This window comes from Lepidochelys kempii, chromosome 6 (genome assembly GCF_965140285.1).
Source record: "Lepidochelys kempii isolate rLepKem1 chromosome 6, rLepKem1.hap1, whole genome shotgun sequence".
NCBI classification, from domain to species: Eukaryota; Metazoa; Chordata; order Testudines; family Cheloniidae; genus Lepidochelys; species Lepidochelys kempii.
In genome coordinates, this window is record NC_136385.1 from 22,820,026 (window position 1) to 22,847,148 (window position 27,123).

The following is a 27,123-nucleotide window of genomic DNA, read 5'->3' on the forward strand; positions in this document are numbered from 1 at the left end:
AAGGGGGTAGGGTCCCCCTATGGGAGTGGCAGGTGTGAATCTTGCACTCCCTGTAGAAATCCTGTTTCTTCTGCATGTAGCTCACAGTAACAGAAGGTGCCACAAGTACTCCTTTTCTTTTTGCGAATACAGACTAACACGGCTGTTACTCTGAAAGTTACAGACCAAACAGCCCTGCTGTAAATCCATTCGGCCTGTTTCTCTCTCATGCACACCAGTGTAAATCAGGAGTGACTCTAACAATGTCAGTGGAGTTACACTGGGCTAGAACTGGTGTCACTGTGAATTTGCCCCATAGACTTCATGGGGACACCCCTGACTCTAATATGAAGCCGCTAGAGGTGCTGCGAACATCAGTATTGTGGGGATTAACTACTAGCCCTGTGGTAATGGAGAGCAGGTGGGGAGCAGTCACTGGCTTTGCCGTACCTGGCCTCTGACTCTGTAGAGGACTTGGGGTTGACGTTGAATTCTGCTTGAACTACTTCTGCCATCTGGGTTCCTCCGTTGTCCTTTTCCCTCTCAAGTGTTGCTGGATCTCTATCCTAAAAAAGCGGAAGAAACTGGTGAACCTGCCAATCGCTGTCCAGGACTGCGATCTGTGTGCCAACTGCTAGCCCCTTTGGTGTCCTCTAGAGACAAATGCCACAGCCAAAAATGGTGGCAGAGTGACTATTGTGTCTGTTCTAAGCCCAAGGCTGCAGGGTTCCCTACGAGCTTTTGGACAGCCCAAAGATCTGGCTCTGCCGTGTTCACTGAAAGGGTTGGACAAGGGCCTCACTACCAGTGCCAGGAGCATTTCTCTTCCCCTCCTGGCCCCTCACCAGCTGTTTAATACAATCGCACACCGATGGCACATCAAGCAGCGAAGTGGAGTCTTTTGTCAGAAGGGGCTTCCAGTCCCTGGTCTTGCACTTAACCCTGACTCTACCGCCCTCCATGGAGCTGTGCACTGGACTGACCTTGAAGAATGAATCCAGGAAGCTCATGTGCTTGGGAATCCTCCGCAGCACCATGTTACTAGGCTCTGCCTCTACGTTGTTTCCCATCTCTGACCAAAGCTACATGGAGAGATGCAAGCAGCACGTTAACAGAGTCACTCCGTCACGTGTGATTTGTCCTGTGTGCAAGAGTGTTTTCCGAGTCCTAACTTCGGTCGTCCTTTATCATATCCCCCCCACCCCCCCGCCATCAGTTGGACTCAGGTGCTGCAGCCCCACTGCAGGGCATGCGCTTTGATCCTCTAGCTCATGGATTCTCAATGTGGGGATCAAAACGGGGGCCCCAGGGGCGTGTGACCACCCACCCTTCCTATACTGGTAGATGAGAGGAGGTTCCTGGCTAGATGTGGGAAGAGTCCCAGGGTGGAGGGGGCCTGACATGAAACGAGCTAAAGCAGTGATCCTCGGCCAACATCACACCCTCTTTGTGGACACGCTAAAGCACAATCCGTGTTCACTTACTCAAGGGTGAGCATTCAGTTCTGTCTTTAAATAACCTCCCTCTCGACCCCCAAACTCCAGTAATGGTCTTAACATGACTGTGAGCTGGCATGTTTATTTCTGTGGTTTTGGGACATTTCTGTAAGTGGCTTTTTTTTTGCCCCCAGAGCAGTCTCTGTGCTGTCTCCTGGTCCCTATGTCCCCTGCAGCTATAGATCTGTCTAGTAGGGACCATCAAGACTTCGCAGCACTGGGGGAAGATCATAAAAAGCAAAACCAGAATTTAGTGCAGTGTTTCGCTGAGGGCCACTATTTGGGCCAATCAGGTCTGCACTCTGATCTGTAGGGTGGAGGGTGTGTTTATTCACTTGGCATAGAGCCTGGAGAAGACCCTGAACAGGACTTCTAACCCCACTGTACCAGAGTCAGACTGCTCTTTATCCTCTGTCCCCGTGCTAGCTGGATATTTCCTTTCAGGTTTTTTTAACCATGCTTAAGTTGTCACCTGAAGCAGATGTGAAAGAAGAAAATACCATCTCTGAGAATCAAAGGTCTGGCCTGAAAAACACCATGCATGTCTTGTTTTAGACTTGCAGTCTCTGTAACCAATGCATGGGCTAGTGGTTACAGCAGGGTAAGGAGAATCAGAACTTGCTCCTTGACTCTGCTACTGTATGTAGAAGAACACAGGGCAAGTCACCTTCCTTCATTAAGTCTCCAATTCCCTCTCCCTAAAGCACAGCAATGCTTTCCTGCCTACCAAGAGTGGGCCAAAGCTAACTGTCCCCGAAGAGCTTGGAGATAAATTGGAGGAAAGGTGCCATATTTGTGCCAAGTAATGGGATGATTTTGTAACATGCCCACTGGTGCAACTGTACTGCCAGCTAGTGGGGAGGGTGCCTCAGAATCAATTCGCTCACAGGTGATGAGGTGTCTCTGCAAGTGGAGTCATGAATATTATTAGCTGGTGTCAGAAGAAAAACCTGTTGCTTTTGCCAGGCTCACTTCCCCCAGCTAACCCTTACTACAGTATCAGATAACAGGAGAAGATGGCAATGAGTCGGTGACAATGCTTAAAAGTTTGCAGTCCTGAAAACCCTTGTCTATGGGACAGGAAATATCCCCTACTGCCAATGGATGTCAGCAATAAGTGCAGTTGTCCCAGTTTAACTGCAAGAGTAGCCAAGCACGCACCATGTTCTAGCATCATTTCAGAAACTGGTTTGTGCTTGGCTATTCTCGCAGCTGAGTCATGGTCCACACCCTGTTCAGCTGCACCCATGGGTGCAATTATGAGAGTGTAAGCAACACCTAAGAGCCACTAGCTGACAGAGAGGGCTTTGCTGTTTTGGTTGTGTTTGTTCTGAATTCCGCTGGGTCTCTGCTTCTCTTTCACATTTAACTTATTTTTAAATTCCTGCTTAACAACATTCTCCTGCCTCTCCCTCCAGCCCCAGGTTTGGTTTTCCTCTTGAATCTCAAGGAGTGAATTGTAAAGAGTCCAGGCGTGTTTATTCCCTTCTCTTAATGGGATGGGGTACACTTTGCAGCCCCTCAGAGCTGCTGAAGAGCATACCCCTCGCTGGTCCTGCTTCACTCTTTACATATTGGGGATCCATCTGCCTTATTCGTGATTGATTTTAAGGTTTGAAATATAATCTCCCCCCATTAGTTTAGCTCTGGTTCTGCTTATTTTACTGGGGTGTGTCACATTTTGACTTCAAATTCCAAAGGATCCCCCGCTCCTTTCTTGTGTGCCTGCATGAAGATGCCCATAATCAAACAGGGCCATCTGCTTTTCCACTACTTCGTTTGTTTTGCCTAAAGTCACAAAGGTTGATTTTAAAAACAGAAGGAAGCTTAGCCATGTGGGGAGCAATAACATGTGAATTCCATATGCAGCAAAGGCTTATTGGCTATCTCCCCCTAGTGGCCAAATGGTGTAATGAATCTAGGGGTTGATTCTGCTCCCATTGAAATCAATGGCCAAATTCTTATTAGCTTCAATTTTGCAGGATCAGCTCCCTCCTTAGCAAGTACAATTATGGGCTTGGTTTCAGCCAGTAGGGGATTCTGACAGCTTGGCAATGCTGGGTTTATTTTTCTAATTTTATCTTTTTTGGCTTTTGTCACTGGCATTATTTAAATTGCTGAGATGCCCTGATCTGCAATACTGTGCTCAGTTCTGGCCATCCAGCCTCAAAGGACACCGCAAAATGAACGGTACCGAAAAGGTAGATCAGGAAAGTGTTACAAGAAGGGTGAATAAACAGGTAGCAAAGGTACAGACAATGAAACGGAAAGGTGGCAAATCTGAAACTGCTCAGAGAAAATATTTTTTTACACACACACACTGCGAAGTTAAGCTGTGGAACTCACTGTCACAGGATACTGTTGAGGGCGCAAAAAAGGGAGAAGAGAGCTAGATGGCTAGCCAGGACACCCTGAGTTACAACACTAAGGGTGTTAAACAAACAAGAAATTGGGAGGTGTGTTATCCCATTACGGCCTGCTGAAGGCTTTCTTGCATCTTCTTCGGAAGAAGCGGGTACGGGCCCCAGCAGGGGTATGTGCACTGCTGAATACTGCGCGCACAGACGTGTGTTAATGCTGCTGGACCAGCACACTAAAAATAGCCATACCCAGAGCCTAGACTAGCCGGATGAGCGCTGGTCCGACCCAGTCCGTTGGTTCCTAGGATCCTCTAATCCTGTTCTGGGGCGAAGAGGGTGAAGGGTCCTTAGCAGTCCCCTCTGCAGGGTGGTCCTTAGGCCAGACCCACGGGCTTTCCTGCAACTGTGCCACCAGAGCAGGCCCCAGCACCTGCCTCTAACCCGACAGAGGAGTGTTGTTGACTCAGCACATATCTCCTCCTCTCTTAATGGGTTTTAACTCCTCTTCCCACAGCATTTCTGAGTCCCCTCCACATAAACCACGCTACCAGATATAGGGGGAGTCGCAGCAAAATGTGCCTTGCTGCCTGAAGCCACGGGCACTCCAGCAGCCTGTGGGCCAGCTAATCTAGCTCTGCCTTCCAGTCCTCACCTCATGTCTCTGTAACTTCCGACAGAGCCAGCCTGAGCTGACCTGCCCCAAAGGGGGAACGCCTTAGCTGCTCCTTACAAATCTAGTTCCAATTGCAGGGGAGGTATTTTGTCGTGATATAAGGACAGCCCTGGCTGTGACCTGCCCAGACACGCACCCCCACGCTATCCCCACCCCCACTGGATGCCTTCTGCCTAAGCCCTGCTCCGTAACCACATTACATCAAAACTGAGCCATCCAGGGCATTCAGCGCTGTGAGTTTCCCTGGCCTGGGGCCACGCTTGCCCACTGCATAGCTTCCATCCTCTTCTGGATTAGAGCGGAGCTGCATACCACATACCATTGCTGTAATGCAGTTTGCAGATCCCCCAGCACTGCAGGCTCAAACCTGTTCCAACATTCTCATCCCTCTGCCAAGGTTTCTGTGCCAAATTAGGGTTCTAATTCCTGAACAGGAGACACTGTGCTTAGCTAGATTGGCGTTGGAATTTCTCTCACACATGAAGCAGGATTTATTCCTTATAACAGGGCACCTGTCCAGGAGGGGGCTGAAGGCTGGATTCTAATACCAATGAAGTCAATGGGAATTTTGCTATTGGCTTCAGTGGGAACCAGCCCAAACTCTGATTTTGCACCTTTCTTATTCTTTCTGCTCTTGTCTTTTGCCTGTGACTTGCTCTCTCTCCCAGGCTTATGTGCATTTTAGCAGACAGTTATCTGCAGGATCCTTGTATTTTTGGCCCCTATTCACACTGATATAGAAACTGATAGCTACAATAGTGCTTGAACAAGGTTATTACTAGCAGGGCTCCAGCACATTTTCCCTGACCAGTGCGTGCAAGTGTTGTTGTTGTTGTTTTGTCTGAGATCTGTGTTGTAAAACCATGCTATGGATTACATAGGGTGCATTTTCCACTGCGTGCATCCGATGAAGTGAGCTGGAGCTCACGAAAGCTTATGCTCAAATAAACTTGTTAGTCTCTAAGGTGCCACAAGTCCTCCTTTTCTTTTTATAGGCTGCATAGTTCAGTGCCTTTCTTTTCAGTTTAAACTGATCTTTACTGAAAAAATCACGGGTTCTTCAGTGTTGTTTAGTTTTTTCCGATTTTCACCCTACTTTTGTATCATTCAAATATATAAAAAATAACTGTTTTATTAGGAAAATGCAATATGCTGCATGAGATGTATGTATTATGATAATACATTAGTCTGTGTGTATATGCAAAGCTGCCTATTGAAGTAAGGCCATTGCATTAGTCTAAAAGATACACACAATAAACAGGCACACACACAAGCTCTGAAGCGCGTGCGCATCTGAACGTACTGACGAACCTCACGCCCACCACGTACACCTTTCAAGCTGTTAGCAGATAATGGTTTAAAAATCTGACCCACTAAAATGGGGAGAAAACAAAAATCTGTATCCGAATATTCAAAAGTGTTCAAAAAACAGGGGAAAAGGATGAAGTTGAGTATAGGCGCTGCAAATGGTGTGGCCCATATATATTTATAAATATGTAAATATTTATAGGCTAATAGTTCTAAGTCTACAACAGTAAACTGTTTATTCAAATGAAAAGTTTTATCTGGGGATTAGAAATATATTGTTTTCTTAAACTCAGAGGTGGCATTGGGTTTTGAGTTCTGCAGCAAACCACGTTGAATTCCATTCATCAAAGCATGAATCTACTGAATACCTTTTTCCCTGTCCACCAAAATAAACCCCAGTATTTACCCAGAAATATTATTTATTTTTTCCACTGATTTTCACCTGTTTTTGTTGCTGTGGTAATAAACACTGATAAACTCCCAGGAAAAATTAAATGAAAATAAAAAAACAAATGGCCCTATGCATAGTTTATGTTTGGCTTACATGAGTCTCATTCAACAAAAGGAGCTCCTATTAAAACTGGGCATGGAAACTGAATACTGCGAGCCATAACCTTGTTTAAACGTGACTGGCTAGAGCAGTTATTGTCCCAGTGTGCACAGGGCCATGCATGCACATGTGTGAGTGTACACACATACTTCCATTCAGCTTTAAAAGCCCTGTAATGATGTACACCTTCTAAGAAATTCCACTCTGAATAGTCAACGTTCTTGTGTTGCCCATGATTGTGTCTGTTAAAATATACACATGAGAAGGTGGGTGTGAGGCAGGGGCAGAGGGAAGAGAGGGAGCAACAGGGAGAGAAGAAGAGAAAATGCAAAGGAAAACAAACTGTTTCCCTATGGGACAGGTATTTATGCACACCCAGTCTTATTTTAAAAACCAAGTATGTTTTGTATGTGTGAGGAGGTGGGGGAATTTAAAAGCAAATCCCCCATCAGTGCTTCAGGCAGTGTTTTAATACATTAAATAATTTAATATAAAATTAAGAGTGTCATAGTTCCCCTGCAAGTTACGAAATGGAGTTCTGCACTAAAGAGACATTTTTATGCACAGGCATGACTCCAGCTAATAAGAAATCGCTCCCTCCCCTCTCTCCAGTTGCTCCTCTCTCAGGTATCTGAGCATGTATGTGAATGAATTTATCCCCACCTCTCCCCTGTGAGGTAGGGAAGTATCATTAGCCCCATTTCACAGATGAGTAAACTGAGGCACACAGATTAATCAACTTGCCTAAGTTCACACAGTATGTCTGAGGCACAGCCCAGAACTCAGCACTAACCTAATGAGCCCTAGAGCTAGTGCTTCCCATGAGACCATCTAGATATGTGCTAGTTATTCTTAGGAGCAGCACTACAGCAAGGAGGCCTCTTGATCATTGATTGCTCTTCTGGTCCTCAATGTCCAGACCTTGCCATGTTAACCATGGCAGCTTAGTGACACCCTTGACCAGAAGCTAGTAGACTGGGCACCCTTTCCAGCCTTGTACCCTTAGAACCACACTGAATATCTCTGTAGCCTGTCCCATCCCAGTGATACCTGACATCCTTTCAGGTCAATACCGGGGTCATTGTCAAACCTTACTGAGTTCAGCGTGTCTAGCTGCTCACGTTATATGAGGCAATTCAGTCGGAATCCTGTTGTAGGAAGACACTTTCAGCCTGACCTTGAAGGTGCTGAGCTCCAAGCAGGCAGACTGGGGTGCTGCTATTATTTTTTTTTTAAGTCCACAGCAAGAAGCAAGGGTCTGGGTTTGAACTAAAGAGGGAGCTGTAACTGTTCCATGACTATGAACCTACAGCTGGCAAAGTCAGTGGGAGTCTTTCCATTGACATCAAGGGCTTTGGATCAGGCCCTCAATTGGTGAATAAGGATTGTTTACGATAGAGGATCCCACAAACCCAGAGCTCAAAACCATCAAAAACTGAGGCGGAGACGGAACAAGGGAAAGTGGCCTCCAAACGGCCAGAATTAATATATAACCCTTCGTGAGGTTCTTGTCAACATCCTGGAAGCAGGAAAGACTCGTGTCAACCTGGCATATTCGCTGCTGATATGCTGACCAAGAGCAAAGGCGTGATGTGACAGAGCCTTGCAACAAAGGTTTTGCCTATTAGGAATAATATGTAGGATTGTTACTGATCCACCAACCCATCCTAGATCCGCAAGAAGGACCTGGCTTCGGGCAGTTACTGAGCCTTCCTGTTAGGTGGGAGAACTCTACTCAAAATATTGTCCACAAGGAGTGGATTGACACGGCGACCGTGCAAAGAACAAATTCTGATCTAATAGTGCCCCCGGTGATGCTGCCAACCTGTGACAAATGAGATTTTTAAAGGATGCTGTTGAGTCACAAATCTTAGATTTTTAGGGGTGGAAGAAAGCACATTTCTTTCCCTGTGTTACTAATGTAGGTTATTAGACTTGGAAACAAATTAAAAATCAAGCTCAATAACTGACTTATTACCTGTTACACCATTTCCTTTTCTTTACTCAGACTGGAGAATGAAATAGACTAGTCATTTCCCCTTCTTAGTTCTCATTCACCAGCCCAATACTCCCAAACAATGCCAGGGAGTTTTAAATGTAAACACAAATCTTTTCATTAGATTAATGGCATGGAGAAATAAAGCTTGGGAAACCAATGCCATGGAAAAAATGACAGATTGCTTTATACTGGGATCAAGCAGATTTTAGTGTATGGTCACTGTGTTTTTACTTTTGAACAAAACAAATAGAGACAACAATAAGAGGCTCACCAAATGCAAATGGGACTTTTAAACTTGACAGATATAGAGGGGGAAAGCAGATGAGGAACAGGTCAAATGATCCTATATGAAGGGATATACATAGCAATTGATTATGACTTATATGTGATTTACAAAGGAAAAAACAGCAGAAGAAGGGAACACTTCCAGAAAGTCTCCTCCATGGAAGGCAGAACAACTATTCACATTTGGACACTATGTGCAGGGGAGGATAACTAGACTTTTATTTGTTTTGTCAAAGTCTAGAGGTCTAAGTGCCTCTTGTGTGGATTTTTGTTAAAGGTTAAATAAAGTGGAATTAGGAGACGAGAGATACATGGAAATGGTTATGATTAAGATTGATTGTACTGGTGCAGAAGGATGAATGTGTTAGGTAAGGTTAATCAGGATAAATATCTACATAATTTGATATTGTTTTTCAGTATGTTAATGACAAATTGAAAAGTGTGTTTTTAAACATGCTTTTCATTAGACTTGGGGGCAGGGACATTTCTTTGCCTGTTAGATCTCACAAAACCTCTTTGTTATTGTAGTGCGGAAAGGCCCCAGCTGAGAGCAGGACCCCATTGTGCTGGGTGCTGTATGAACACATACTAAGAGACAGCCCCTGAAATGTGTACACTCTACATTAGACAAGACAGACAAAGGGAGCATTATTATCCCCATTCAACAGATGAGGAACTGAGGCACAGAGAGACTAAGTGATACAGCCATAGTTGCATAAGATGTCTGTGGCAGGGCCAGAAGTTGAATGCACAGCTCCCGAATCCCAGGCCAGTCAACCCCTGAACCACAAGACCATCCTTCTTCTCCAAAAAGACCTAAATTTGTGGGACTAAACTACCAGATTGAATCCGTCAGACCTGTAAAAAGACACTGACTTCAAAATTCCTTCAGCTGAAGAGTGAGAGATGTTAAAAATTGTTAGCCCAACTGAGCGAGTCTCTCTCAAGAGGCCTCATCAAACATGCACTAACGTCCATGAACAGCCTCCCCTTTCCTTTGGATCAAGCGCTAAAAGAGTGAGACTTGGCAAGTCTCCTGCATTCTTAAGAGTTCTCTCTGAGCCACAAGGGGCAACCTAAAGCAGTGCACCCACTCCCTCCAGCCCTGTGGCAGACTCTGCATGTATGGCACAGAAACTTATGTAAGGCCTGTCCATTCACTCTTTCTTGATAGATCCATTTCTCCTGTAAGATTGACTTACACTGGCTCCTAGCCACATTCACCCCATTCTAATTGTGCTATAACCAAAGCTGCAAAACTTGACTCTGGGCTCACGATTTTGAAATCTCCAAAATCTGTGGGTGTTTGAATCTGGGCTTTCGGCGCAGGCCCATCTTTTCTGTCTGTCCCATGCAAAATGCTTGGGCCCTGAATATGTTTGTATAAAAAGGGTGCAATAGAGGAATATACATGATGATACATGTCGCTGCTTCCTTCTCCCCTCCCTCTCCACTTTCCTTGAATTAGCCACTTGGTTGCACTGCTCCTCTGGCTTTATGTACTGATGATAATAAAGTAATTGCTTGTGACAGGCGCTGTTCTTCCCTGATACAGCCATACACCTTTCCTAACCTTTCCTGCTAAACTCCCAGAGTGCAGCCACACAGGCCTCCCCATGAGGCTCGAGTGACTGACATCTCTGTCTGAGGGACGCTGCCTCAGCTTAGAGCATTTCCTTTTTCCCAGAGAGGCTTTCACAGCTGATCCCCGCTCAGCGTCCCCAGGGAGGCAGGCATGGACTAGAAGGGTAAATAAAGAGGACTTCTCAAATCTGCCCCCTACTCCAGGTCCAGCCACCTTCTTCATTTAGACCTGGCTGGCTCACAGGAGGGGCGGATGGCTCTTTGTTCCCATCCTAATTCTCACTGGGGCAGGGAATAAAGAGGGTCAGACTCCCTGTGGTGTGTACCACTGCCCATTACTGGACGGGATCGGTCAGGCCAGCCCCAGTGTGTATCGCTTTGCAAAGCTCTCGCCCTCTGTTGCCTAGGGGCTTGCAAAGAGAAGATGTCACTGCCACTTGAGCGCTAAGCAGTAGGCACAGTGCATACCATGGATGAATCTGCTGGATCTTTACTGCTTACCTTCCCCCTGCCCAAACTTGGCAACGTACTTAAGCACGGGCCTACCTTTTAAGCACATGGGGAGAATCCCACTGAAATCAAAGCTTGAAGTTAGGCCTGTGTTTAAATACCTTATTGAATCAGGGCCCGAATGAGCTGTGGGGGAAAGGATCTGTTCAGTGCCCAGCCAGTAGAGGGCTTCTGAATCCCCAGCATCAGGTACAGGAAAAGGAAGCAACATCCAGAAATATCGGGGGATGAGTGGCAGCTTGGAGCCAGAGGTTATGTGGGAGCAGGGAGTGTCGCCAGCGGAGGCTGCTTGCTTAGTATCACTTGTTTAGCGTGGGCACGGTGCAATGCACCCAATAGTTGCAATCCCTGCCCGCAAGAGCTTGCGATGTGAAGGAAAGCCATGCAGAGGACAGAAAGCACTGGGAGAACCAGCAATGACTGTCCTTTCAGTGTGACTTCGGTTTTAGCCACCTCTCTCCTCCTTCAGTGTCTTGAGAGCCTCATGTCAGGAGGGTGGGAACCACCGAGGGTACCGGCATGGCAGACAGCTTGGGCACGGCGTACTGGGCACCGCAGTGAAACATGTCGGTTCTGGGAGTGACCTAGCTGTCTGTGGTGCAGAAAAGCAGCAGGGCATTTCTTGTTTTTATGCTACAGAAAGGTGGCTGGAAAGAGAATCTGTGGGAGAACGGTTCTTGGGTGGAGGAATCTGCAGGGAAGTGACCAAGCACCAGATGGAGTAATGGAACACCCAGCCGCTAATGAATTACACCATGGGAGTGACATGGACTCAGATCTCTGGCCGGCCAGTCTGCATGCAAGCCTCTCCCAGCAAGGGCAGAGCGACTATCTGAGGAACAAGAGCGTTCAGAGAGTGCCACAGAGGCGAGGCAGCACAGAAAGCTGCCTCTAAGCCCGGCTCCTTCTGGTGCTGTCTCCTGGAAACAGGGCAGCTCTAGAGTGAGCATGGTTCACACTGACAGCAAGGAGCAGAGTGAGGCTCGCAGCCCCCTCCCCTGGCATGTTCTATTTCTTTGCTTCCACCCCTGCACCACAGTCACTCCTCTTCGTATACCATGACCTCACCCTGCCGGGAATGGAAGTGGCAGGGGTCACCATTAGGCGGCTGGGAAGGGAGCCTCTGCATTTCCCAGCCCATCCCTCCCTGTCTCTAAGACTCCATCCAGGAGGAGGGATGAGTAGCCCCCATCCCAGCCGAGGGCCATGTGCTCAAGGCCCTGAGGGATGGCAAAGAGTTTGCAGGGAAGCAAGGCTGGATATCAGGGTGGTGAGTGACTAGAATCGGGGCCCGGGGGTGTGTGGATGGAGACAGCTTGGGGGAAGGGGGAGAGCTTGTAGGATAGTGGCCACCCCTTTACAGAGTGGGTGGGGTTTCTGTCTCTGGGGTGGTGTGTGTGTTCATTTCGAGAGGATGCTTTGACAGTGCCAGTATCCTTCTCTCCCTGTTGATTGGGTGGTTAAATCACGGGCCAGTGGATTTGTCTGTAGAGCAGGCAATTTAATCTCATTCTAGTCCTGATGCCTGGAGACTGTGCAGCCTTCATCTCTGACCCGTAGTGCCTTTCCAGCCCCCTCCCCCACTTTCTCCCTCTGTTTCTTTGCTCTCACTCGCTTGCTCTCGGCTCTCTAAAGCTTTCGTTCCTACCTCGAAACTCTCTGTTTCTGGCTCTTCACCCCCCTTCACACTGGGCTCTGTTTCCTGCGGCTCTCTGCGGCCCTGGGCGGGTCTCCCAGGCTGTGACTTCTTCAGCCTCACGATCTCTTTGTACAGGTGCTGCACCAACAGCTCTGATTTGCAGAGTCTCTCCTTCAGGACTTGCATCTCCTTTTAAAAAAGGAAACCTGTAAGTGCCAAAGCCAACCACTTGGGGCCGTATTCCCTGCTGGCAGCACCCCCAGCAGCCCTAGTTTCAGCACCTACGCTGCTGTGTGACTCTCATTTTTACCCTGGGACACTTCGCTCCCTCACCATCGATATCTGCCCCGTTTCCCAGCTGTTGGAATGAGCCTGGATGGTGGCGGTCAAATTGGCCTCAGGCCTGTAATGACACCCGCCCCAGGGCTGGGCTGTCAGCAGGGGTTGAACCTACTACCTCCAAAGCCCGAGCCACTACCACAAACACACTGTCCTGCAGCTCACTCAGAAGGAGAAAGGAGATGGCCAAGTGGTTTGGCCAATGAAAGGTCAGTCCCAAAAGATATAGTCTGTGTTCCACGTAGCCTTAGTGGTGGATGGGTGTATTGATTACTGATTAATCTCTTAGACTGCAGCAGTGCGCTCCTAGGGTCTCTTAATACTAATCATATTCCCGATGTTGTAGCCCTCAGGAGACTGAATCTTCAACCAATGCAGTCTGAGAGGTTAATCAGTAATCAGTACACCCATCCATCAGTTCACACTAGCCAGGCTGCCGGTAAGAACCCCCGCATCCCACTCACCGGAGGGTCTTGGACTAGACTGAACATCCAGGGCACAGTCCATCTTGTCACAGCTCCCTCCATATTTTCTTACGTTCAGTCTATAATAGCTATAATGGCCTCAGAGCAGAGCATTGCATGAGCCCTGTTGTTAACCATGACAACAGCTACTTACACTGGACAGTCAGTGCACTGATGTGGTTGTTGTTTAAATGTATTTGGGTGTCGGAGCCAGTTTCTGCTGGACTGACTCTGTATTGGTTTGTAGTTCTTATCGGTGAATATTGGCCTGTCAGCCGCTCAGCAGATGTGGCACGGATGCCACTGGACCTCATTTTGCCCATTAAATGCCCACGCCTGCCTCTTTCAGAACTGATCTCTCTGTTCGCACTTATAAAACATTTGTATAAGGTATGTCTGCATGCTATATAGGCCTGTCGAGTCTGCACCTAAAACTTAGGTCAACACCTATTTACGTTGCTCGGGGGTGTGAAAAATTCAGACATGGTTAATCTGACCCAAACCCCAATGTAGACCGCGCTAGGCTAACAGAAGAATTCTTCCATCAACTTAACTGCGAGGTGGATTTACTACAGACAGAAGAACCCCTCCCTCGCTGGAGTAAGTGTCTACACTACAGCAGCACGGTTGCTGTGTGGCAGCTGTGCCACTAGAGTGTTTCTAGTGTAGACGTAGCCTTAGCCCTGAGAATCACAGGCGATTTTGTTCTGTTATCCAGCTCCACAGTTCTTTCACTACCTCTATTGCTTGTGGGGTGCCCAAGCCCCGGCTAGCCTGGTCTGTCCGGGTGTGTCTACACTGCAAAAATTCCCTGTGGCACCAAGTCTCAGAGCCTGCCTGGGTCAACTGACTGGTCTCGCAGGGTTTGGAGTGCCCGGGCTAAAAATAGCAATGTGGAAGTTCCCGCTCTGGGTGATGTCCAGGGTCTGAGATCCTCCCCCCTTGCTGGGTTTCAGTGACTTACCCTCATATGGAGCTCCTTTTCAGCCTGCAGTTCAGAGCTCAGTCTGTCTATTTCCTTTTGAAGATGCTCTGGCTGGTCTCTTTTGGTTTGGTACCTACAGAAACCCACAAGATCATTACACTTCTCTGTCCAATTCCAAACCATGTTCAGAGATATCTCAATACAATAGACATGTTTCAGACATTTTAGAGACAACCACAGTGCTTGGTGCCTTATAAATGCCTAGACAGACAGCTAACCCTAATTTCCTCTGTTTCCATGTGTGTTTGTGTGTGTGTGTTTCTGCTTGCCTTATTGCCAAAGGATGAATGAAATGAGGTCACAAGAATTACCATCATTGTCTTCTTTTCAGTTTCTACCTACACTGCCTTTCCATCCCCTGGGCAAGACTGGATAGGGGCTCCCTTTCGAATGCATCAACATTGCTCATGGGTTAGTACTATGATCTTTACATCAGCAATATGATCAATATGTTCATTACACTCCTGAACCCCTTCCAGCTCCCCCATCCTCTTCCACTCGTAGCCGTAAAGCAGTTTGTACCAATTGTACGTGAACTTTTCCTGATGGGGGTGGAATCACTGGGGACTGAAACCCCCGTCCCGCCTAACTAGTTTTGTGACACATTAACCAATTTATGCCAAGCCAATTTAAATGCCTGGTGTCCTTATTTTGAAAACTCTGGAGCAATAACAGAAGCTCAGGAGGCCCCAGCATAAAAAGGCCACCCAGAAAGGGAGGAGCAAGAATCCTCAAAAGTTATGTACCTGAGGCAACTTGTGTGCAGAGGCTGAGGCGGATAGTCTGTCTCTAATTATTAACATAGTGGATTTGGGAGGAGTTTTATTATAGTTATGCTGCTCTTTATCGTTTACAGGAACACCCATTTTCTTTTCAACTTTTCCCCATTTAAAATGTTACATTGCAGCAGGAGGATGAGAGATATAGCACAGTGGTTCTCAACCTGGGTGAGCGTACCCCTGGGGTACACAGAGGTCTTCCGGGGGTACATCAACTCATCTAGATATTTGCCTAGTTTTACAAGAGGCTACAGAAAAAGCACTAGTGAAGTCAGTACAAACTAAAATTTCATACAGACAAAGTATGCCATTTTTCAGTTCTAGTGTGCTGGGACACTTTTGTATTTTTATGTCAGATTTTGTAAGCTAGTAGTTTTTAAGTGAGGTAAAACTTGGGGTACACAAGACAAATCAGACTCCTGAAAGGGGTACAGTAGTTTGGAAAGGTTGAGAACCACCTCAGTTGCAGAGCATTTAACTGCAGATCCAGCTTCAAATCCAGATGCCCTCTCAAAGCAAGATGAGTGATCGTGGAGAGGCTATGCACTCTGACTGGCTCTTTTTGCCACCACCACCCCCATCCCATTCTGAGCACGCAGGATCTGGACCTCCAATCCGTGTTATGCAAGTAACTAGTATGCAATTAACTGGAGCATCAACACATGCAGTCAGATGGGGCCAGATCAGGGCTCCCGATTAGCAGTTAAGTGATAGGCTCTTACTGTAAGTGATGTGCCTGGGTATATAGACATTGTCGCTGGTGGCCCATGAAGCTGAGGTGGAAGGGCTGCCTGTGAGCTCTCTGATCAGGTACCAGGAAGCTTGCCATGTTAACAGGAGATGAAGCCTGAGCACTATCTCCTCTGGGAAGGCTGGGAGCCACACAGGGCTTCCGCCCCTTGCTGGTTGTGACTTGTGTCTTCTTGACATCACCTCTGATGTGTTGGTGTCACGACTGGTCAGACAGCTTGCCTTTCCGATGGGAACATTGCTCCCAGGCAGGATGTGCTCGTTCTTGGCTTTGAGTGCAGTGCGCATGTGATTCAACACGGGTTTTTCTGTGGTATGTTCTTTAAATGCAGGAAACCCAGAGTTGTCGGAGGAGAGAGAGGAAACCAAAAGGATCTGAGGGGTCAAGTCAGCATTTGGAAGCAAAGCCAAAACCACAAGAGTGTGTGTGTGTGTGAGTCTTCCCTTGTGTGTGCATGTGCGCACGTGCCTGTTGAAGCAGTAAGCATCCCTCTGAGGAAATACTCTGGCAACACAGACCATCCAAGTGCCAGCTGTGATCCCAAGGATGAAAAGGTGAGTGGAAGTACATCAGATTGAGGTTCAGCCAACAGGACCCCAGTCGGGTCCGACTCAGCCTTTGCCAACTCCAGGAGCTGAACTGGAATGCACAAAAGGCTCACCAAATCTGCTTTGAAGAGGGAAGCTCTTTGCAGGCTCTTGTCTCCCACAGCCAGGCTTAGAGATCATTGTAATAACACAGCAAACAGCAGCAGAAAGGCTGTGCTAATCTCCCTCCCTTCAATTTCTTTTGCAGGCACCAGAGACTCGATTTAACTTGCCCCATGCAGTCATTTACATATGTTCACAGTCAGTGCAAAGTGGGTATAAAAGCACAAGCAAATCTGAATGGTAACACAACACACCCACTTGGAGCAGGTGTCAGTGACTACACAAGGTGCGAGACAGGGGAGAATTAGGACTTAGGGGCTTTACAAAGGTGAAGCTGACCCTAAATGTGCCTTGTTCTGTTGAGGTGTTTGTACCGTGTTCATCCCTGCAGTATCTGAGCACCGGTGATGCGGCTCCAGTTAAATAGCAGCCCCAGAGCGTGAGAACTATACCCACAACCATCACTTGTCAGCACCACTTCAGGCAAGCAGGAACACATGTGACTTACGTCAAAGGCCAGTTTGTAACACAGAACAGCTCATGCAGTTATGCTGTGGAGTTGAATTCTGGACATTCATGCAAGAACTTTTCTGGGATGAGCAGTGATCTAAGGACAGCAGTGACTGCAGTACCATCATTGCTCCTTGCTCGCGGCAGTATGGTCATTGCTCCCCTGGCCTATCCAGAAGGATCCCATAGGCCCTTCTCTGGAGCCCTAAGTGATTTAGGATATATAAGGCCAGATCCTCAGCTGATGTAAACTGTCATAGCTTCCTTGATTTCAGTGGCTGAGGAGCTGGCCCATATAGGTGTGTCATATAATGTATACATACGGGTTCCTAGGATACAGGGAGGATTTTTTTTTAATAGGCATGGTGGCTGTTCTCTGCCACATACAATTTATTCATGTTCTGGATCATGGAGCTTGAATGGCTGTTTATATTTCCACTGCCTCCCTTTCAGAAGGAGCGCAGCCTTGTTTGCACTGTGATTCATAGGCAGACCCATGATGTAGAACGCTCCCTCCCGTGCCCTGAGCTCACCGGATTTCCCAGTGGCATGAACTTTGCGCCAGAAAGCAGGCTTTCAAATCAATGGCACCAGCAGGAGCGGGATCCTCTTTTCAGTGGGTTTCCCAAAAATCTTTCATCTTCCCATCGCAGGCTGCACCAAAACCAAAGTTCCATTTTGTGTTTATCTTGCAGAGAAATCTCAGAGCTGCCTGGCTTTTTTCCCCCTAGGGATTGTGTCTATTTGAGCAAAGAGCCTTTGCTTTTGTTCTAGTCTTGTTTTGGGCTGGTGCTGTGCGCAGTTCCTTTCCGCAGGCACATCACTTTCTTTCACTCTGGTCTATATCCCAGTGAGATGATTCTTGGCTAAACTCTTCAGCATTAAAGGCCAGACTTTCAAAAGTGCTCAGCACCCAAAATCAGGACCAGATTGTCAAAAGGGCTCAGCACGCAGGGCAAGCAATGGGATATGCTGGGTGCTGAGCTCTTTTGAAAATTGGACCCTAATTGTGGGTGCTGACATCCTGGAAATCTGTCCCCACCAGCTTGCTCCTGCTTCTATTGACTTTAATGGAAGCAAGATCAGGTCTAAGCAAATTGAGACCTTGACACACATTACCACCAGTTTGCAGAGTCTTGCATCCATCTGGCAGCTGGATTTGCTTCAAGGTTTTTATTTTCAGAGCTGCCGAGCATCTATGGCTCCACTTGGCTTCAGTAGGAGGTGTGGGTGCTCAACACCTCTGAAAATCAGTGCCTGGGTGTACATATTCTGCATGTTACCATGGCTCATCATCCGAAGACAGCTGCTGTACTTGGGGAGCCAACAGAAGCTGGGCTAAGCTTTCTCATCCTCACTGGAAGAGACTCTCTATCTATGTTAGAGTGACTTTATTCTTTTCCTGGGCTGCAGAAACTGAAGTAGCTAGTCCAAGTAGCTGTGTCATCACCAATTAAGGAGGTAGGGCCTGAAATCTGGAGATGTCAGAACATGGAAATAAGGCAGTGTCCTAATTTGACAAATATGCATGATATCATTTGCATAAATTCTCTGTTCTCCCTCCTTCCCCAAAGATTTGCTCCCTTGAATTCTCCCCTGTGCCGCTGTCTTTGACCCTCTTCCCTCATTTCTGCTTTCCCGCAGCCCCCTGCAATCTATGGCAACCCTCTCCATCACTCATGTTTCCTTATACTCTCTCCACCCTACAGTGTGCGCCCTGATTCTAGAGACCAGGCCTAGAGCGTGAGCCTCAACGCACTTGTGACCATTGTAAATCAGGGCCCAAAAAATCGTGAGATTCACTTCAAAATCATGAGTGTAAAATAATACCAATACATTTTGAGGCAGGTGTCCTGTGGCAAAAGTAGTCTGTGATCATGCATTGAAGATTGTAATATAACGCATACACACACAAGAGGGGTGTATCCTAACTTTTGAGCACTGGACTTTGCAACCTTAATAATGTTGTTTGACTGTCGTTTTTATGGAGGCAATGTAGATACATAATGGTGAGTTGGGCCTTTTCACACAGGCAGATTCCCCTCCTTTTGCCAGTCTTTGTGTTGTCACTCAGTGGGACTTTGTCACATTTCCCACCAGTGTCTGACCTCAACCCCTTGTTTTCTGCTGCTCACCTCGTCGGGGTTGCACTCACTCTCTGCCTCATGCTCACTAGCTCCTGCAAAATGAAGGAGAGTTGGGAAGTTGGCTCCTTCTGAGCGGCGCATCTCAGCCCCTGGATTTCCAGGTCCCTCTGATGCAGCAACAAGCGCAGGACATGGGTGTCGTCCTTCTTCTGCAGGACCTTCGGCTGCACAGGAGGGGCTCTGCAATGGAACCAAAGGATATATATTCCATTAAAATGATAATGATCCAAACCCATGCTCAGATCATGGGGAGGTTCAAACATTCTGTGCATCTCTAGAATACGGGCCACTTATTCAAGTGGCTCATTAAGGATTTAGGAATCTAACTTTAGTCATCTGGTTTTGAAAAGCTTGGCCATGGTACTTTTCATGCATATTGAACTGAACAAAGGATGGGATGGGTAAACATTATCACCCAGTTTTATAGAGGATGAAACAGGGGAAAAGAGAGGTGAAGTGACAAGCCCAAGATCACACAGTAAGTCAGTGGCAGAGCAGGAAATAGACTGCAAGTTCCTTTCAGTCTGGTGCCCTATCAGCATCTGAGTGAAATCTCTGGATGAAGGGTGAGAGGGCTGGATTTTATGTTTCATTATAGTCCATTGGGCCAGGGTGTAAATTCAGGACTGGTATACTTCCCACAGTGCACAGTGGTGTGCATGCCCATGGGTGTCAGTAGGAGCTTTTCACAGTGATCAAGCAGAAAATATGGCCTCTGTGTAGTAACTAAACCGTTCGTGCTTATTTATCATTTGTTTAGTTGCTTATCATCCCATTCATCACTGAATGAGACAATCTGCTCCCACTGCTACTTCTGTCCTTTGTGTCTCTTCCTTCCCCATCCTCCTCCTTCTGTTTATCTCTCTCTTCCTGGTCTTATTAAACTTCCTCTGCTCTTTTCTCTGCATTTCCTTCCCTTGAAGCAACTCCCCATTTCCTCCTGTGGGCTTCCCTCCCGCCATACCCTCCAACTCCCATTTCAGGGCACTAAAATTAACAGTGATTCAATAGTTTGTGTGGAAACTGAAACATCAACATTTGGGTTTTACAACGGATACTCCGATTAGATTAATAGGTGACTAGGGAATTCACACAGCTGAGTCACTGTTTCAGGCTATCTGCAGATTCAGGCGGCCATCCCGGCATCACCTGCACTCAGGATACACTTGCACAATTACCTTTGCAGCTATGAAGGTTAGAAACTTTTTAGATTATCTGAGTGTCCTGCAAACTATATAAACACAGCGTGTGGACTGTCTATCTGACGCTGCTGCCTGGAACCTTCCTGAAGTTTGCCCATCACTACCTCTTACTATTCACTGTTGCAGTTTACCAGGAGACAAACCTTTTGAGACACATTAGTGCTGCTTTAGGTGGACAGGCAACAGCTGGAAAATAAAGGGGCTCAGGAGCTCTGGGGATATGATGCTGAAGGTCACGAAGGCAGCCCCAGAAAATAAACAGTAATAAACAGCAAGGGGAAAATGTAATGTGTGGGGTGGATTTTCCTCCTCACTCCCTGCCTCTTGGAATATTTTCCTAGAATTACCTTGACCAGGCAATACAATAAAACTCTGTTTTCCTGGTGCTCCTCACTTTCCGCAAAAACGACAGGAAAACGTCCTCCTGTGGTACCCGACTTCCCACACTCTTCCCCCTTGCCCATCGGCATGCAGTGCCCATGCATCTGTAATGTCACCACCTCACTGACAGTATCTGATGCACAGGGCCCTTTCCCCTAGAGGTGTCCAGGCATCCGGCGCCTCTGTAATGTTTCCTCCCTACATTCAGGTGTAACCCACCACTCTGGGTGTGTCATGTGGCCTCTCTCTGTGTCTGATCCACAGAGTTTAACCACCTGCCACCGCTCCTGGCTAGGAGGGTTCATCTTTTAGTTCAAGGAGTAGAGGCCTGAGCCGAAGGTCCTGGGTTTAAACTCTGCTGTAAACAGATGGGGCTACTACTACACAGGTACTGTTGTACAGGCCTCTTCACCCCTCTGATTCTCTAACGTCTCTTCCACATGCACATGTGTCTGGTGACAGGCCCTTTTCCTATGGCAGTGCCTATGAACCTAGTGCCTCTGCAATGTCCCCTCCCTGCTGCCCAGACCCTGACCCCCTTGGCTGGCAGTACCCGTTCACCCAGTGGCTCTGTAACATTTTGCTCTCATGTGCCTCTGTCTGTTCCACAGACCACTTTCCGATAGGCTGGAATTGCCTATATACATGGTACCTCGCTAAGGTCCCCTCCCTATTTGCAGGTACCGGTTGTCTCTCTTGTCCGCACAGAACCAGCTTTTCAGCAGCCTGTATTACTTGTTGGCTTATTTATTTATTTATCTACTTGTTTTTCCCTTCAGAGCCATTCTTTACTCCCCATATGTTATAATAATTACAAGTGATAAGTTAACAGCTGGTCGGCTATTCTGGGCTCAGCAGAGCCGCCCGCCTCTTCCTTCCCTCCCTCCCACAGCTCTGGGTCAGCTTTTTGGCTCCAGCAATCAGGGATTCCTGTGATTTCTTAGACCCCTAAGAATCGGAGCTTTTCCTCAAACACCATCTGTCTTCCCCTCTCCCTCCCTCCCTCTCGCCATACGGCAAAGTGGTGATTTTGTGATTGTGACATCCATCTGTTGCCATGGAAAAGACTGAAATAGCAAAGGAATGTGACTCCCCTTGCTAGGAGGCCACAAAAAGAGATAGTGAAGGGTATTTTTTCCCCCCGTTGGCATCAGTGTCCTTCAGCATCAGTGATGATAACTGAGGGCCGAGCAATAATCCCATGACAGGTGTACGATACCAGGAGTGATTCTGATTGGGAGCTGTCTCCTGGGCCTTGCACCTCACTTTCTTGACTTGTCGTTAGAGATTTCAAACAAGCAGGTCAAAACAGTCTAAAGCCGTGTGCCCCTGGCATTCTAGTGGGGAATCCCCATCAGTGCCCCCAGACCGACCCAGTCCAAACACAATTGCTGACAAGATGATGACATTCCTTTGTTATCCAGTCTCTTTCCCCCATGGAGCCCCTGAGCCACCTTGGCCTAGTACGCAGCTGCTATTGCTCCACTCTCAGAAACTCATGCTAAGACCATCCCAGGAATCAAGTGTCAGGAGCTACTCTCCCACCAGTAGGTGGGTCATTTCAGAAATCCACCACCTTGGGAACATTGTCCCAAAGGACATTCAGGGAGCTGGTCTTTTGTGGCACAGAAAGGAGCACAATCACCGGTAAACATATTCTCTTTTGAGGGATCTTCTAGAATCCCTCATTTACTCCCCTCCAGGCCATCACAGAATCTTGGGCTCGTCTACATGAGAAGTGCTACAGCGGCGCAGCTGCACCACAGCTGGTGACGATGCTCTATGCCGACGGGAGAGCATAATAGAACCACCTCTGCAAGAGGCGGTAGCTATGTCGGCGGCAGGAGCTCTCCCGCTGTCCACACTGGTGCTTAGGTTGGTGTAACTTACGTTGCTCAGTGGGGTGGCTTGTTCACACCTCTGAGTGACATAAATTATATTGACATAACCTGTAGTGTAGACAAGCCCTTAGAAATGTAGGCCTGGAAGGGACCTCGAGAGATCATCTAGTCCTTCCCCCTGTGCTGAAGCAGGACCAAATAAATGTAGACCATCCCTGATAGGTGTCCAACCTGTTCTTAAAAACCTCCAATGATGGGGTTTCCACAACCTCCCTTGGAAACCTATTCCAGTGCTTAACTTTTTAACTCTAAGGGTAGTTTTTCCTAATATCTAACCTAAATCTCCCTTGCTGCAGATGAAGCTGATTACTTCTTCTCCTTCCTTCCTAGACATGGAGAACCATTGATTGCCGTCTTCTTTCTAACAACCTTTAAAATATTTGAAAACTGTTACCAGGTCCTCCCTGTCTTCTTTTCTCAGAACTAAACATATCCAGTATTTTTAACCTTTCCTCATGGGTCAGGTTTTCTACACCTCTTAATATTTTTGTTGCTGTCCTCTGGACTCTCTCCAACTTGTCCACATCTTTCCTAAAGTGTGCCGCCCAGAACTGGACACAGTGCTCCAGCTGAGGTCTCACCAGTGCCAAGTAGAGTGGGATAATTACATCCTGTATTAACAACACTCCTGTTAATACACCCCAGAATTATATTAGCCTTTTTCACAAGTGCATCTCATTGCTGACTCATGTGCAATCTGTGATCCACTCTAATCCCAAGATCCTTTTTGGCAACATTTGCTACCTAGCCAGTTATTTGTGCATTTGATTTTTCCTTCCTGAGTGGTTACAAAATTCACTATTATTGATGACATTTTGGGTTACAAATCAATTATTTAATGGTCATCAGCTGACTTCCCTTTGTGCATATTGCTGTCCACCTCACCCCAGCCTAAGCCAGCACAAGGTTACAAAACTGCTCTACTAGAGACTCTGAAACAGAAAATCAGATTTAAGAGTGAAGCTTGCAGCAGTCCATTTGCCTAATTCAAAGATGGGTATGAGAAAACCATGTGAGCAGTTCTAGTTCCAGGAGCTATTGGGGCATAAATGTGAATGAGATCCCTGCCTACTTTGCTATTCCTCGAGAAAAGAGAGGGAGACAGGGACATTGTTGCATAAGGATTTCTGTACAAATCTGCAATGATATGGAGATGAGCTCTATTTGGCTTATGTTGTGGCTTGAAGCAGTTTGCACCTGTGTGGGAGATACCCTGATGCACTTTCTATGCAAAGGGATCTCCTTTAAGAGTTAACATTATAGATGTACAAACTAGAAAGACCAGCTTGGTGCTACTAGATCCAAGAGGTAGCAAGGTTGAACGGCTCGAGCATCGACCAAGAACCACTTCAGAGTTCCAGCCCTGCCTCTGCCATTGAGTCATTATGTTGTCTAAAGTGATTTGCGCAACATCTCTGAGGATAATACTTTGCAAATGTATTGAGAGGAGGAGCTGGCTGATATGTGTACAGTGCTTTGGGAATGTAACATACAATGTAAATTTTTAGCAGTAGTATTCTCTTAGTTTTAGCACCATGTGCTATGCAGGTATGGATGCTAGACAGGGTCACATGTTCTCTGAGCCATTTGAGAGTGGAAAGCTATCAGAAATATCTTGTGAGGGTTAACCATTGTTCAGTGATGCTCCTGCTGGCTAATTAGTGGCCGCATCATTGTTCCCTTTAGACTCCACCCTTGCTCTCTGCTAGACTAGAGCTGTGTTAGGTGTATGGCCCAGGAAGTGATAAAGGGCCTTTGTAGCGGTGCCATCTGAAATCATGTGATGTCCAGGTTTCCTTACTTTCACACAGACCAGGTAGAGTTCTCTCTTACGGAAGGTGCTGCACATTATGGGTACTCTTATGCAAATGACTTGCTAACATTCTGCATCTGGAGGGAAATGCCAGCGAGCTTGCCTGCTTTTCAAAACCCTCCAGAAACCATGCCTTCAAATTAATAGTGGAAATAAACTCAGGCATGTAAATCCACTACATTGGTTCTCATTTACATGCCTTGCTACAAGGTAACAAGATGGAGTTTGCTAACAGTGACCAGCAATTTATTTTAATAGCAATCCCCTGGGCCCAATTTTCACACCAGGGGCTTGAGAGAGCACCTACATCCCACATTAGAGGATTCTAATTGGTGCTTGCCACCAGCTGTGTAAAAAGGGGACTTACCTGCATGCTGTGTATCTGAATGCAGGACTGCCAGTCCTAGTAAAGCCCCAATTTTGAAAATTGTATTCCATGTGTTAAATAGAACGGGCAAGTGGTAGGAAATGAGAGCCATGAGAAGAGAGAGGTTTTTGTGGTAGGACATGGTATTGGGACTCAAGAAAATCTGGATTCTATTCTTTTCTCTGCCTCAGAGTTTTGAGCGGTCTTCGGTATGTCCTTTCACCTCTCAGTGTGTCAATTTAGCCCCTCTAAAATAGGGACAATACTTACTTCCCACACAAGATTTGTGAAGCTGCATTAATCGATGGATGTAAAGGGCTTTCAGCTCTTCAGAGGATGCTATACAAAGGGGGTGTTATGCTGATGGCACACTTGAAAACTTAGCTGCAAAGTGAGTGCATTAATACGTACTTGGGCTGTTGCTCGGGGGCTACAGAAAGAATCCCACAGCAGCTGGTGCCATCTTCTCCCTGGCCCACATCCTCTCTGGCAGGCTGCATGCTGCTCTCAGTGTCTACGGGAGGAGCCTGGTTGCAGAAGGTGTCTTCTCCCAGACCCTCACTCCTATTGGAGTGATGTCTGTGCAGGTTGTCCTCTTTCTGTGTTTCTCCCATGGCTCTAGGATCATCTTCAGGCAGCAAAGGCAAATTCTCTGGAGCCCTCCTGGGAAAGGAGAAATAATTGTAATGAAGTGGGTTTTAGCCCACGAAAGCTTATGCCCAAATAAATGTCTCTAAGGTGCCACAAGGACTCATCATTGTTTTTGTGTATAGAGAGTGTCTGCTCCTACCAAGCGAGCCAAATGATGCCCTTCCTTCTTTCCCTCTCATCAGGGACCTCTCCGATATCAGAAAATGACCCTCCAGCTCTCACCTCCACTGATGTACATTATTATTAGCCCCACCTGCTACCACTTGCTTACCATAGGGCCTTAGTCATGAGGAGTAAGACTTTATAAGTAATTCCACTGGGATAGATTGTGCCTTTAAGCACAGCCCCAATCAAGGAGCGCTACATAAGCTACCCCAACCAAGAATAACCCCAGGCGGCATCATGCCCGAGACATAATTCCTTGCTCCAGGAGAAAGAGGGATGAGGAGTAGGCTGTACCAGCAGCAAACTTCAACACCCCCTTTCCGGCTCAGCTCCACTAGTTGGTGCATTTGGTGGGGGGACTCCCATTCCTCGCCCCTTCCTGCATGCTCCCTGCTCCCTTGCTTTAGATGGGAAGTAGAGCCCAGTGCTGGACTATTTTAAATTCTTCTCCCATCCCACTCCCACTATTATGGCAGCGGGTCCTGCGGGCCCCACGGGATCCTGGTCCCATTGCAGGGCTCTACACCTGTCCTGGGCAGGGCTCTAATGTGAAGTAAAGTGGGAGCTGCGTGCCTGTTTGCTCCCGGGCACCCATGTAGCCCACACAAGGATTTATGGGGGTGGGGAGGGTTAAGAACATAAGAATGGCCTTACTGGGTCAGACCAAAGGTCCATCTAGCCCAGTATCCTGTCTTCCGACAGTGGCCAGTGCCAGATGCCCCAGAGGGATACCTTAGTCTTTTTACTCCCCTGCATGGGTCTGTAGTCCAAGGGCTTGCCTGCACTTAAAACGCTGCCGCACAGCGTAGGTACTCCACCCCCTGCAGAGGCAGTAGCTAGGTTGGTGAGAGAATTCATCCATTGCCCTAGTGCTGTCTATACTGGGGAGGGGGGGGGTAGGCTGGTTTAACTACATCATCCAGGGGTGTGGATTTTTCACAGCCCTGAGCAAAGTAGTTATACCAACCTCATTTCCTAATGAAGACCAGGCCCAAGTCACAGTCCAGCCCTCAGTGTTAAGGCTGAGGGGGATGCTTATTTGCCTCTATTGTACTTGTTACTAAAAATCAGGAGTATAAGAAACTAGCATATGCAGCGTTCCCCATTCTCTTATTCTATTAATGATAATTATAGACACGAACATGTTGTATAGGCTAATAAAAGATTAACCGTTTCCGCCTTATTGTATGTGTGGTGTTTGATGTCATCGATAATTGTGCATGCGATTCAACAGTGCATTACTCCAGTTTTACACTAGCATTTTCCCAGATAGAATTGATGTGAAGCTGAAGTCATGCCGCATTGTGTGTGCACTGTGCGCACTGTGTGTGCAAATAAAGTGCTTATGAAAGGTACTGGAGACTGAAGTCCTCTGTCCACAGAACAGATGCGGCATGGATAGGGTGACCAGATGTCCTGTTTTTATAGGGACAGTGCCATTTTTGGGGACTTTTTCTTATATAGGCACTTATTACCCCCACCCCCTGTCCCGTTTTTTCACAGTTGCTAGCTGGTCACCCTAGGCATGGACAATGAGAGTGCAAACCTTCCCCACGCTGCTCTGTTAACAGGCCTCAGCTCTGATGTGGGAAACCTCTTGTAAAGTGTCCATGGCTCATTCAGTCCCCAGCCTCC

At 47.2% G+C, this 27,123-nt stretch overlaps 1 protein-coding gene across 1 annotated transcript; it reads right to left on the reverse strand.

Annotated features, from left to right (window-relative positions):
• Positions 1-368: 368 nt before the first annotated feature.
• Positions 369-25,286, reverse strand: LOC144930683 (uncharacterized). Its single transcript, XM_078853441.1, has 6 exons — positions 25,084-25,286; positions 18,997-19,188; positions 14,151-14,244; positions 12,393-12,572; positions 963-1,061; positions 369-545 (listed from the first exon to the last, which is right to left on the reverse strand). Exons 1-6 carry the CDS (start codon positions 25,284-25,286, stop codon positions 369-371), a joined length of 945 nt encoding a protein of 314 aa, XP_078709567.1.
• Between the last annotated feature and the right edge of the window lie 1,837 nt (positions 25,287-27,123).

Excerpts from the sequence above, each read along its gene's own strand:
- LOC144930683 (XM_078853441.1), bottom strand. The coding sequence starts at position 25,286 with ATGGGAGAAACACAGAAAGAGGACAACCTGCACAGACATCACTCCAAT. Across the intron at positions 19,189-25,083 it reads GCCCCCGAGCAACAGCCCAA|AGCCCCTCCTGTGCAGCCGA; the intron begins GTACGTATTAAT and ends GTTCCATTGCAG. Across the intron at positions 546-962 it reads TCCTGGATTCATTCTTCAAG|GATAGAGATCCAGCAACACT; the intron begins GTCAGTCCAGTG and ends CCGCTTTTTTAG.